At 43.9% G+C, this 14515-nt stretch overlaps 1 protein-coding gene across 5 annotated transcripts in view; it reads right to left on the reverse strand.

The window, feature by feature from the left end:
* KLHL42 (kelch like family member 42) overlaps positions 1-14206 on the reverse strand; it is a 34588-nt gene extending 20382 nt beyond the window's left edge. For all 5 annotated transcript variants that reach the window (XR_007406421.1, XR_004809868.2, XR_004809867.2 and 2 more), the window contains exons 1-2: positions 12975-14206; positions 3668-3861 (exon numbers count right to left, since the gene is read on the reverse strand). Coding sequence is in view for 1 of the 5 variants with exons in the window: in XM_025455487.3 (XP_025311272.3) it covers positions 3668-3861; positions 12975-13846 (1066 nt within the window). In the remaining 4 variants the exon portion in view is untranslated. The remainder of the gene's footprint in view (positions 1-3667; positions 3862-12974) is intronic.
* Between the last annotated feature and the right edge of the window lie 309 nt (positions 14207-14515).

A 14515-nucleotide genomic window follows, 5' to 3' on the forward strand; every position in this document is an offset into this window, starting at 1 on the left:
ATTTTTCCCTTATTATTTGTTCTTTTTTTTCTCCTCCTTGCGGAAAAAATAAATGGAATATTTTAGTCTCAGCAGAATAAAAAATGCTCTGAGTTATCAGAAAGAATGAACTTTCTGTTTGTTGTTTTTGTTTAAACAACAAAATTCATCAGTGTAAGAGACAACTCAGCTTGGGAACAGATATGTAACTAAGGCGTACAACACTTCCCCCTGGGGGTGAGACACAGGAGGACCCACTCCCAGTTAGCAATGATGAAAGAGCTCCACCACTACTGCTGACACCAATCGAGTGCCTGGTAAGAGAGCACAGAAAGAACTAGAAGGAGGAACATTTGGGGGGCTCAGTGGTTGAGCATCAGCCTTGGGCTCAGCTCAGTGATCCCAGGGTCCTGGGATCAAGTCCCACATCGGGCTCCCTGCAGGGAGCCTGCTTCTCCTTCTATGTCTCTGCTTCTCTCTGTCTCTCATGAATGAATGAATAAATGAATGAATAAATAAATAAATCTTAAAAAAAAAAAAGAACTAGAAGGAGACTGAACCTTTCGTTTACCACATGTCCCCATGCCTGTAGAAATTTCAGAACTGCTACAGCTTTAGGAAACTGTCCTTTTTTTCCACCCACATTAATACCTCCCTACCTTTCTTTTTATTGTAGCTACTGTGATAAAACTCATTCTGGAGACAGTCCAAGGGAGTTTGGTTCCAATCTATCAAAAAGTGCTCCTTAGTAACCTGGCTTTCCCTCCACATGAATAAAGGACTTATTCTAGTGAGGCTTCCATGGATTTCTCAGTCCCTGGTCTGAAGGTCTTCCCAGGTCTTCTGTAAATGTTTTTTCTCCTCACCCAACAAGGGCTCAGACCATGATGAGGTGGTTTGAGTTGGTGGAATACTCTTTTTGCTTTTACATTTGGAGGTGATTCTGAACTTTAACAAATCACCCTTCTTCCCTGGAGTGGTTACTATTGCTTTCTATTGAATTTTTCATTTCCTCAGTGCCTGCTACAGAATTAATATAATCAAACAGCTATCATAAAAATTGTGAATTACTTACTAAATTTTAAAGTCTACCTAACTTAAGAAGTTAGCAGGCTAATAACCCAACTTTGAGCCCTGCATTTGTTCATAAAACAAAACAATTCTGATTTCTTATTCTAAATACAGGTAACTATTAGGAAGTGCTGAGAAGATCCCAAACAGAAGAGGAGGGGAATTTCAGAGTACAAGGAACTGTCCTGCCCTCTCATCTCAGAAAACCCATTTTCAACCTTTACACAAACATCCATCCATCCACATCACCCAACCATCCCATCACAGGTATTTGGCTTGGGGAACCCGAGACAGGAATCACCGTGGGTGGCCCAAGTGAAGAAGGTATATTAGTAGTGGCTTGAGAAACTAGAAAACACACAAGCAAGGGTTTTCCAGGTCAGATCTAAAGAACATTTGCTCAGCCAGGCCATGGAAGAACTAGGAAATCTACCAGCAGGGTACTCTTTGGGCTACAGTACTGCCTGTCAGTGTTTCCCAGCTCCTGGTCACAAGAGAAGCCAAGGGTTATGTGTGCATTATGTCAGCCCAAAGGGTGCTTTCTGTGTGACAAAATCTAGGGAGCAATCAGAATTCTTAGAAATGTTCAAAAGTAAATAACTGTATTTACTTTCCTAGGAGAAAAAGGCACACAGACACACACAGAGGTACATATGCACTCACAGGAATTCTCTGGGGGCTATGGTTTCGTTAAGCATATGAAGTTGACCGCTGTACCTGAACACCAATATTGAAGGTAAAAGAAATGACTCTTAGGTCTCTCTCTGTCTCTTTATTTATTTTTTCACCCAATTATCTATAACCAAAAAAAGCTGGCAATTATCTTATCTTCAGTAGAATGTCACTAGGGAGGGACATTGAGAATAGCTCCACAGTGATGAAAATCTGAGGGCATTATAAAAAAAAAAAAAAACAACTCCCTGTTTCCCATGGTCACTGCCCCTCCTTAAATGCATAAACACAGCACCTGTAGTGAGTTCAACAGGCCCCCAAAAAGATATGTTTACTCCCTAACCCCAAAACCTTTGAATGTGACCTTACTTGGAAAAAGGGACTTTGTACCTTTCAATGAAGTTTAGGATTTCACGATGAGATCATCCTAGATAACCCAGGGGGGCTATAAAATCCAATGAGGAATGTGTCTTTATAAAAGACAGAAGAGGAAAAGACGTAGATATGCTCAGAGGAGAAGGTGTGTGAAGATGGAGGTAGAGCCTGCAGGGATGCAGCCACCAGCCAAGGAACACCTGGAATCACCAAAGATGGAAGAGGCAGGGAAGGACTCTCCCCTAGCGCCTTCAAAAGGGATGTGACTTCCCACACCTTGACTTCAGATTTCTGGCTTCTAGAAATTGTCTTAGGCCACCAAGTTGTAGTTGTTGGTTAAGTCAGCCATAGGAAACTAAAACACCACTCACCATCCTCCCTTCCACAGCCAACTGTTTAGAGATACTTTAAGAAGTGTTACTCAGAATCTTTTGCACATGTCCGTGCGCGCGCGCACACACACACACACACACACAGTAAATCAGATGCTCATAAAACATCTATTGACAGAACTTCTTCCTCTAATATAAATCCCCCAAACAAGACACATTTGGCTACAGTAAGAAGAATTTTTGGCACCTATATTAGCATGTGGATTTTTGTCCTTTACAAAGTGATGTATCAGTAACCTCTCTCCATACCTGTCAGCAGGGCTGGAGAACTCTGTCCTCCCATATTATAGCATAAAGGAGAGACAGGTTATTTCACTATGTCAGATATAATGGTAACTCTACTACTACAATGGGGCTAAAAGTCCCATGAGTCTAGTTATACCTTTTCTGTAAGTTCTGGGCATTTTACAATCAGATAAACCAAATGAAGAAATAAATTTCCTTGGCCAAGAGGTAACTTGGACACAATTGGAGGGAGATAAAGGGAAAGGCACACCTCTTCCTGGTGGCCCACCACTGCCTCTCTTAACACAGTCAAGCTTTTTTTTTTTTTTTTTTTTATCACTATCATGTGAGATGCTTCCTACCAAGAACATCACTATAAAACCTACTGGAGAAACTTATTCCCAAATTATCAACTACCAAATAGCCACCAAAAAAAAAAGTACAGTTTAATAAACAGTACAACCACCTCCCACCTCTGGGAGGAGGTCAGGAAAGAATGGTCTTATATTCATGTCTTTTATAATCCTCTTAGGATATGTGAACAACAGCCTAGCACTGAGTTTCTGTAAATTATGTCTGATATATTTGTATTCAAGAAGGAAGAAAGTGAAAACAAAGATCTGCAGAATGTTCTAGCCCTAAATTACATAGTGTTAAATGTGTTTGGGAGAAGGTTGGGAGTTGCCCAGTCAAGTCACAAGACAGCTGGCCAGAACAGAAAGAAAACATATATTCTCTTCATAGCATCCTCTACCCCATTCAATTTTCATGATCACACAAAGGCATCAAAGGTCCCCTCCCTTCCAAAACACCCCTGTAGTATACAACTCTCTTCTTCCAGATATGTAAATGTCCAGTATATAATGTATTAAATTACACCAAAGTGTTTCTTTTGGCACCCTCCTGCCCTTCTCCAGGCTGCCGAAGCTCATAGAAGAGGACCACATACTTACCTCTGGTAGTATATCCTCCAATGACATAAATTTTTCCCTTACACTCACACGCAGAGAACTCAGCCAGAGGATTTGGTAAGGGTGCCACAAAATTCCAGGCATCCTGCTCAGGATTGTAACACTCAACATTAGAAACGGCCTGCCCACCAATGGCATAGAGTTTTGAATTAACGGCCACAAGCTTGAAATTAGACCTGAAAGAGAGACACAAAGGTCCAGAGAGTCAGTTTTTTGACCATTAAGAAGGCAATGGCATGAACTGCTAAAGCAGAGTAAGGAATGTGTTGGATATCTAAAGAAAATTAGCTCTCCAAGAGCTGGATGTCCATTCTGCCTGGGGACAGAGGAATGACCAAATGACATCTCAAATACCACTCCAACCCCAGAATTCACAAGAATGATACATTTTCCAAATGTTACCAATTGAAGATAAGCAATTCAATATAACCAAGAGTAGTCTTGCTTAGCCTTATGCCAAGAACCAATGATATTTTGTGGGAGCAAGTGCCAAGGGAGAAATGCGTAACCACCTCACTCCCCTCTCTACTCAGAATGTTTTCCATTCTTCCTACCTAGTGGGTAGGCTTTATGTTAGGTACACACTAGCACCTCCTACACAGACAGGCATATGCTAAGGGTGGTTGCTGAAGGGTGGTTCAGAGAGCCACTTACCACAAGGGCACCTAGGTAGATCACTCGCTCCACTTCCAGTCTGAGGGCCTCTTATATATTGTTTCACAACAAATAATGTAGGGCTACATAAGCACTGAACTAATTAAACATATTCTGATCCAACACTCTTCGAGTATTTACACATATTAACAAATACTTAAATTCACAAATGCTCACCTATCATAATAGAAAATTATTTTAAAAAGAGAATATATTGGTTTTAAGCTCCATATTCAGTAATACAATTAAACAGTTCTCAGGCTTCAGACGCTAGATAAAAAAAAGTCTTACGATTTTTTAATTTGTTTCAACACAGCATACAGGGATTAATGGACTCCTTGAAGGCCAGACGAGATAAACATTTAAGACAGTTTCCCTGAAACATGCAGTAGTGTCTAGTTTATGGGAGTGTGAGCAGAGAGCATAATGCAACACAAAGACCTGAAGCACAAATCAGGAGACCCTGGCTCAGACCCCACCTCTGCTGATAACCAGATATCTTACCCTGGCTCAAACATCCCACTTCGCCATCTCTGGTATGGGGCTAATACCCATCACAGAATGGTCAAGGCAATTACAGCAGTTTATCAGCAAGTACTACACTGAGATAAGATACTATCATTATAATTTCCCCGTTTTCTAGTGTTTGAAATAAAGAAAGTAGACCAGGTCAACTTGGAGGCCACATCTAGCGCCAACACAACATTTTCAAAAGTAACAGTATCTTAAGAAATAATGGGTGTAGAGGCCACATAGGAAAAACACATGTAAGAGGGTAGACGAAGAAGAAACAGGGAATGAGTAGTCCATTTATGATCTCCTAACAGGTGCTTAACACTGATGCATAATGACATAGAACATGTTGGTAATAGCCACCTACTAAAACAGTAAGATGTTTTCAAAGGTGCCTGTAATGTGTACATTTAAATGAGTTTTAGTTTTGTTTTGTTTTCCAAATCAGAGAATGAACAGAGTACCCTTCAACAAGAACTTCATATTGTCCATTAAACCGAGCCAGGCATTCATATTTCATGCCAACAGACTTTGCTGGGGTGGCAGTTATTGGGGGGTCTGGTTTATGTTGCTTACTTTTTCCGCTGCCAATGGTCCTTAAAATCTGACCATGATGCCCTCTCTCTGTGTGCAAATTTGGGGAACCAAAGGAAATAAAGCTTGTAAATAAGCACTAAATTTTACCAGCCCGCAATTTGTTTTTGCTCCCCAAAAGTACATAGATAGTAAATTTTGTAAGATCAAAACAGTTTTTAATATTCATCCAGCATAATCATTTGTCCTAAGTAAACATGTAAGGGCTGAATGAATAGGCAGTTAAAAGTAAACAATTCCATCTCTCCAGACCCCAGCATGCTCAAATTCACTTGGAGAGAAGAAACTTTTCAATACTGAAATTGAGATGAAACTGCCACCCCGAAACACACCACTTAATGAAGAGGCATATTGCTAAGGATTAGGAGCCCAGGTTTAAACAGGGAAATCTCAGCTCCATTACTCAACAGCTATGTGACCTTGGACAAGTCACTGAATCTCCATTCATCTGAGCCTCAGTATCCCCATCTGTGAAGTGGGGAAAAGCATAATGTCACACATAGTAAGAGCTGTAAAGGGGAACACTTGCAGAGAGGGGTCATGAGAGGGAATGTTTTTCTGCATGTTATAAGCCTAAGTTTCTTTTCTTTTCTTTTTTAAAAGATTTTATTTATTTATTCATGAGAGACACACAGAGAGAGAGGCAGAGATATAGGCAGAGGGAGAAGCGGGCTCCATGCAGGGAGCCCGATGTGGGACTTGATCCCAGAACTCCAGGATCAGGCCTTGAGCTGAAGGCAGATGCTTAATTGCTGAGCCACCCAGGCATCCCATAAGCCTAAGTTTCTTAACTCTGAGTGGGTCTGTTTCTCATTTCTTAACTGCAACTGTCACTAGCTATAATGTACTCTAGAATTATGCACAAAGTTCTCTCTTATCCATAAATACTTGCCACGTAGCCCCTCATTTCCTACTTTCTGAAAATAACTCTTTCACTCTTCACCTCTTGAATGGTGAAAGTATGAATCTAAGCTAATTGATTTAAAAAAAAACAACAACAACTATCATCTCTAGTGTTTTCTTAATATTGATCCCTGACATACTACCCTCAGGGGGTAAAAAGAAGAATTTTTAAATCAAATAATGATGTGTTGTAGCTACATAACTGACTGGCTTACAGTAAATAGAAATAAAAGTAAAAAAAATAGATGCTGATTTAATTACTACTCCATTTCAAGGTAATAAAGAGCTCATTAAATCCTTAAAAACTAAGTGACATGAAATATGCTGAACACTGGTACACAGATGAACAGTAGCTGTATACAACTGCAGGGTGGCAGGTGACACAGAGGCCTGAGTGGCTTTGAGTGCTGGTCCCATGACTGCTGTGCAAGGTAACTGAACTCACTGAGCCTCAGCTTCCCCTCTGGGGAGATGGAACCAGTAAGAGTACTTACCTCAAAGAGAGGCTGTGAGCATGAAATAGGAAGTGACATCTAAAAGTGTCTACAACATGTGGCCCAGAGTAAGAGCTCAAGAAATACAAACCATCCGTAGAATAGTTTGTTACCGGTAGAGTAAACATCAGAGAGAAATGGCAAGATCTTTTCTCACAATGGCAAGATCTTCTCAACTACTCAGAAGAGGATTATACAGTCTGTGGAGCACTTGGGTGTTTGTGTCCCTTCCTTCCCCTTCTGCTGCCTACCTTCTGCTACTTCCATATGAATTAACCTCCCCTGGGGACCAGGAAGGGGAGAGCGCAAAAGTTAGGAACAGAAATAGTCAAGGTTGCTACCTACTACCATGTCTGAGAAACCAGAGCACACAAACCAACTATTGGCCAAAATCACAGTGGGCTGGGGCAGGGGAGTAGATACATAGTTTTCTTTCCTTCACAGTATTCTCAGACTCCACTGCAATGTTGACCAGAGAGGACAAAATCTCTCGAGGGTTCCATGACTCTAGACATGCCCTAAAACACTAAACTTTCACTCAGAGGAAAAGGGGACAGCCAAGGCTGACAACTGTAATTCCATCTCTGCCAGGAGACTTGCTTAACTATCTCCCGGCCTTGCTGTATTCACACACAGAACAATTTCAGACCAAAAGTGCAGGGCAATCTAAGAGACTAGAGACGTCCGAAATAGAGAAATTAATGAACCGACTGTTGTGACAGTGGCCAGTTCCTGCCAGTTATCACCAATTATAGTGCGAAAGGAAGGCAAGTACTTTTGTGGGCACAGAAGTTTCTTATGTGAAGAGTTATGTCCTGACAATTCCTGAGATCAAATCTACATTCAGATCACTGGGAAGGATTGCATACCTGGACTTCCAAGCATCCTCTCAAAGAGTGCTATGTACTTAATATTGTCATTTTCAAGTAAGTGTGCGGGCACATCATTAACATCTCTTTCTTTCCTTCTCTTCCTTCCTTCCCTCCTTCTTTCCTTCCTTCCTGTCAGAGAGGCAGGGCACTACTGGTCACACAGCACCATTTTCTCCAGGCATTACTGGTCATAGAGCACCACTACAGAATCTCTCAATCCTAGAGTTCCTGCCTGTCCTTTATTATTTAAGTTTCTGAGATCACCATCCTATTCAGTCCCTGGGGAAAGTGGGCTGCTCTGCATATGACCCCTTTGTCAAAGTAAAACAGCACAGGTACTTCACAAAGGCAGTGAATCAAGGTAGCATGTGTGACCAGAGGCCAAAATCTGCTTATGCTTCTAATTTACCTCTGATGTTTCCAGAAACTGTGTTAGACACATTACCCAGGAATAATCCCATTCTAGGTTTCATTTTTACTTGTCTCATCATCTAAACTCAATCATGAACTCCTTGAGAATAGGAACTATGTCATCTTTGTTGTTCACCCAATAGTGACTAGAAAGATGCTGGACGGAAAGGCTGTGGTGAAGCTGAAATACATGTAATGAAATTTTAAAAAGCAGCACAGCACCACAAAGTGTATGTGCTCCACTCCTCGGAAAAAAATAATTTCTAAGAAGAAAATTTAAAAGTCTTCATGAGGATGGTCACTGCCAGTCTATAAGTCAAATTGTAAATATTCTAAATGTTTATATCTAGTCAATGGATATTTACATTTTGGTTACTCTACTTATTACACACAACTTAGCAATTTACTTAACTTTCTATGCCTCAGTTTCTGACTCTGTAAAATGGGAACTTGCCCGATACAGTGTATATGAAGAGTGAGATAATACACCCAAAGCAGTAAAAACAGTACCTAGTACAGAGTAAATGTTCAATTAAACATTAACATTTTTCAGCTATTCTAAATAACTAAAATGACGGTTACAAGATAAAAATACAGTAATGTCACATTTAAAAAAATAATTCACTTTTATTATAATAATGTATAATATATTCCATAATTCAAAATAACCAGGTATTTTAAGCATCTGTTATTTGCTGGACACCATGTTAGCAGTAGGCATATACATAAGGACTGAATTAGCCCTCATCAGAAGGGAGAGAAACAAACAGAAGCAGAAAATTTCAACTGAAGGTGGAGAGCATGCTAGAAAAGCACAGAATTGGAATATTTAGCCCAACTGAGAGTTTAAGAAAGGACTCCCAGTTGAGTTGATGTCAGATCTGAGTCACAGTAGGAGAGAGATAAAGAAGATTACAAATTCCAATATGGCATCCAATTTTAAAATTTGGTGGGAAAAGATACTGTGCAGAAAAAAAAAAAAAACAAGCCCAATAACTCAGGGTGCTTGGCTGGCTCAATCAGTGGAGCATGTGACTCTTGACCTCAGGGTCATGACTTCAAGCCCTACACGGGGGCCTACATCCTGCTAATTAATAAATAAATAAATAAATAAATAAATAAATAAATAAATAAATAAATAAATAAATGTTTTTAAAAAAGAAAACAACAATAACTAGAAAATACCTGAGAATACTTGTAATAAAAAAAAATATACAGACTATACAAAGATAATAAAAGAAGCCTTCCCTGAAGGACCGAAGACCTAAGTAAATACATGGAAAAACAAACCATTTTTCCAGCTGCAAAGTATTATGAAACTATGAATCCTCCCCCAGCTACTGATAAATATAATGTAATCCCAATCAAGATTCCAAAAGGCCTTGACAAACTCTAAAGTTTACCTGAAGGAGACAATGTACAAAGAATAGATAAGAGAATCAAAATAAAACAGAGCAAACAGATCTCGGCTCCATGAACAATAAAACAGTTTACCAAGCTACAATAATTTAAAAGTATGTAATTGATAAAGGAATGGCCAATCTGTCAATATAGAAACAGGAAAATTAGTATCTGATAACTGGTCGTGCAAATCACAGTGAGGATTGAGGCCACTGGGACATTTAGAAAACATGTTATAACCTTACTTTATACCTTATATAAAAATAAACTCCATACAATTCAAATACAAATGTAAAAAGGCAAAAATATAAAAGTAATGTAAATTACTTTTATCTAGATGAATATTTGTATATTCTTAGCTTGTAGAAGCCTTTCCTATACAAAATTAAAAGCTAATAGGAGGTACATGACACATTTGACTATAAAAATTTTAAATTTCTTCATATAATACACTATAAACCTGAGGTCCAATACTGGAGGCTCACAATATTATCCTGCAATCTGTTTGGTCTGCAAGGTGTTTGTTATTGTTGATGTTGGTTTTTTTCAATGAAGCAACCTGCCAGCATTTAAAAATCTGATATCTGGCTGGCTGGCAACACCATTCCTCACTTCTAGGTGGCAACAAGTTGTGGCTGCGAGGTGGAGCCCTCTTGTGGTGGGGGGGGGGTAGCTGTCTGGTTCACGGTAACTCCAACCCAGCCTTCTACTCCTTGACTTCACCTGCCTGGTCACTTTAGGGACTTCATTTTTGAGGCCTTACGATAAAATAAAGGCAGGGGAAAAACATGTGCAACATTACCTAAGAGACAAGCGATTAATTCTACATCTGTAAACAGAACTTCTAAAATGAATGTGAAAAAGATTAATCAATTTTCTTTTTAATTGGCAAAGGCCATTTACTAAATATATACAAAAGGCCAATAATCGTATGAAGGGAAAAATTTCTCTTTTAAGCAGAAACATTCACACCAGTGTTTGCTCACTGGATTGGTAAAAATAAAAAATGATGATAATATCTTGTCTTGGCAAAAGTATAGGAACTGGCAAGCTCAAACACTGTTGACAGGAGAGGAAATCTGAAAATTTTTCTGATGGGCAATTTGGCAGGAGCTACCAAAATTTAAAACGTACATGTACTTTGACCCACCTATCCAGGGATTCCAGGGGTTGACCATACAGGACTGATATATGCCTGCTAAGCTGACACACATAGGACAAGATGTCCACTATAGCATTGTTTATAATGGCAAATAGAAGCAACTTAAATGTTCCTGAATAAAGGAAGGGCTGATTACATTATGGTAGAGCCATAGGAATATTATAAAGCCATTAATGAGAGTGAGATAGCTCTCCATTTGTTGATATAGAAAAAAACTCTCAAAGTGGAAATATTAATGGTCATAATAATCAGCACAGCCTAATCAGCTTTAAGGTAAAAAGATATATAAGATGCATACACACCCCTACATGTATATGCATATGTACATTTTTCCTTGTTAACAATTATCAACATATTTGGTTTATATAAATATACATTTATAACATATTTATAAATGTATAATATATAAATATATGTCCATAGATACTCATATTTTTTACTTCTGTGGCTTTTTCACATCATTGGCAATTTTTCTAAGCATGTATTCGTGCATTACTCAAATACTTTTCTCCGCCCCCCCCCCCCCCCCCAGAGGACAGAAAAGATAGTCCTATGAAGAAAAAGAAAAAAGAGAAAAGGACTACCAAAGATTTGTAAAGAAAGAAAAAGGGGTGCTTGGGTGGCTCAGTTGGTTAAGCATCCTACTCTTGATCTCAGGGTTGTGAGATTGAGCCCTGCATCAATCAGGCTCTGAGCTGGCTATGGAGCCTGCTTAGGATTTTCTCTCTCCCTCTGCCCCTACCCCTTCTCTTTAAAAAAAAAAAAGGAAAGAAAAAAAGAATTCTGTGAAGTGTGTTAGAGTTTGAGCTGGAGTTGGGGGCGGGGAGCTATTGAACACCAGTTGAAGTAGTTGGGAGATATGTGTGTGGAGGTGACAGGTCCTGGGCCTTCCACCCCTAATCCAAGCACCATCTATAACCACTGAATATTCCTTTCTTGCTTCAATTAAAGCTCTTAGCATTTGTTTTAAAATAACACTTCTAATACCAAATTTTAAATACAGTATCATCTCAGTGGTATAAATAATACACTAAAAAGGGGTTGGAAGAAAACATCCCAACCTGTAGATGCTATTGCCTCTGTGAGGGAGGGAGTAGCAGTGAGATACTCTGTTTCTTGATTCTTTTCCATTTTTCCATTTTTCTAGAATCATTATTATTTTTATCATCAGAAAAAAAAAGAACATTTTCCATAATGAATTTCATGTTATAGTAGAAATAAAGCCACCGGCTTGGGGTACCCTAAGTCAAGTCAATGGTCTTCCCATTCCTGTTACGGCTTTCTTTGCCTGGTGGAGAGTCCCCCAGCTACTTTGCTCCACACTTCAGGGTGAGGCTCCTGTGGGGACTGAGATGGATACAAGTAGACCAGAAGAAAGGGTATTCCTGTCCTTCCGTGGGTCACACTGATTCTTCCCCCCACTTGTATGTGAATGGCCCCGGGACCATCTTGACTTCTACCATCTTTCTTGCCTACCACCTCTCCCTGTATCTGGTCTGCTCTTTTTATCCCCCTGTTCCTTTCCTAGCTCCATTCCCTTCTCTCCCTCCCTTCCGCACCTCCTTTTCCTGTCTTCCAGTCCCCCAAGGGCATGTTGGGAGGGATCTGAGGATGGGAAGGGAGAAGGCTGGGTGGACTGAAATGTTCTGTAGGTCACCACTGCCAGGCTCAAATTTCGGGTCAATGAGACGAAACTGTCTGCGAAGGAAAGGAGATGCCAAAGAGAAAATAAAGAATCAGAAAGACGATCCTATGTACGACTCTAATGGTCATGTCCTGGTCACAGATTGGGGGCCCCAGTGTGGAAAGCTTCAAAGTCAGTAACAACAACAACAAAGTCTTCCCAAGACAGCGTTACAGGTCACTGCCAAGTGTGTCACTGTAATCAGGACGAGAGCCTAAAAAATAAAAAGTAAAAAAATAAAAAGGGGAAAAATGAAAACAAACTTTTAAAAGTTTTCTTTTAAAGTATCCTTCGAGGAAACCACAGACCTCTTTCTCTCCACGGGGTAAGAGGCAAAAAAGGCAGTTTGCCTGTAAGCGCGATGCCTGCAAGGAAACTACTCAGCCAGGTGACCTCACTGGGCGGGGGTTGGGGGGGGGGGGTCACGTCTTCCTCGCAAGTTCAAGTTCGCAGCTGCCAGAGTCAAGGCCACCAACAGTCCTGAGGATGTCATCCCCACACCTCGGCGCCACCTCCCCTGACAGCCCAGGGAACAGGAGGGGAATGGACTGGTGAATGAATGGGGCCGGGAAGGAAGGAAGGGGCCCTGCAGGGTACTCACCTCTTCTGGTTCATGGAGGCCACCTGGAGCCACTCGTTGGTGCTGGGGTTGTAGGAGTGCGCAGCCGAGATCTCCTGGCTGGTGATCCTGTACCCGCCCACTATGAAGAGGTAGTTGTCCAGGATGGCGGACCCGTAACCCCTGACGTTCACCAGGTCGGGAGGAAGGTTGTTGGCCAGCGGGAACCAACGCTCAGTCATCTCCTCATACCTGAGCATGGACGGGGGCTCCCCTTGGTAGGGGTGAGGGGCCAGGGGCCCCCCCAAGAAATCCCCCAGGGCCACGAGGACAGGAGTCCCGGTCATCCGGGCCTCTCTGAGCCTCTGCTTCAGGCTGCCGTCCCCGGGGCCTTGAGGAGGAGCCCCCAGGAGGTGGAACTGGGGCTTGCACAGCACCTCGTGGAAGTGGACGACCATGAAGCGCAGGCAGGCCTCCTGCAGGTCGGGCAGCCCGTACACCTGCGCCAGGCGGTACAGCTCCAGGCAGTTGGTGAGCCGCACCTGCGACAGCAGCAGCTGCAGCAGGGACGTGACCTGGAGGAAGGAGGCCGCCTCCACCAGCTCGGCCAGCAGGCTCGCCTCGTCCATGTCCTCCTCCTCCTCCACCCCTCCGCCCTGCTCCGCCCGCGGGGCCAGGAGCCAGCCCTCGCGGGCCCCGCCGGCGTTGATGAAGTCGAGCACCAGGCGCAGGCCCGGGGCGCTGAGGCCGCGCAGCTGCTGCACCTCGGGGCCGCCCGCCTCCTGGCTCAGGGCCTCGCGCATGCCGGAGCGGTAGAGCGCGCGGAAGTAGTCGCTCTGCTCGATGAGCTTCCTCTTGCTCACCGGGTAGCAGCGGTCCTCCAGGCGGATCTGCACCATCTCGTCGGCCGACATGGCTGGGGGGCCGCGGGCCGCCGGGCCGCCCGCCAGCTCCGCGCGCTCGCCTCCCCGCCCCCACGCGCTCGCCGGGCTCCGGGTGGGGCGCGCCGAGGGATGGCGCCGGGCGGAGGACGGAGGCGACGGAGGCGACGGAGGCGACGCGAGGCGACGCGAGGCGACGGGAGGCGACGCGAGGCGACGGGCCGCCGCCCGCGCCCGCCTCCGCCCGGCCGATCTGGGTCGCGGCGGCGCCCCCGAGGCAGCCCCTCCTCCCGGGCCCGGGGGCGGCGGCTCAGCCTCGCTCGGCCGCGGCGGCGGCCCTGCCCGTCTGCTCCGCCCCCGCGCCGCGGAAGGCCGGGCGGGCGCGCGCCGGGCGCGGGGAGGCGGCCGCCGTGCTCGGCCGGGAGCTGCGGGCCGCGGCGGCCGCCCAGGGCTGCCCAGCGCCCAGCGCCCAGCGCCCAGCCCGCAGCCCGCAGCCTCCGCGCGCCTCGCCGCCCACTTCCGCCCGCAGGACCCCCCGCCCCGCGCCGCGGCTCCGCCCGAGGCGGCAGGCAGCCCGGCGCTCGGTGGTCCACGCTGCTGCACGGGCGGGAAGGGAGAGACCGAGGGGACGCGCGCGGGGGCGCCGGGGCGAGGGGAGCCTGGGGTCCCGGGCGTCAAAATGACATCACGTCTGGGACCGCG

Source organism: Canis lupus, chromosome 27 (genome assembly GCF_003254725.2).
Source record: "Canis lupus dingo isolate Sandy chromosome 27, ASM325472v2, whole genome shotgun sequence".
NCBI classification, from domain to species: Eukaryota; Metazoa; Chordata; class Mammalia; order Carnivora; family Canidae; genus Canis; species Canis lupus.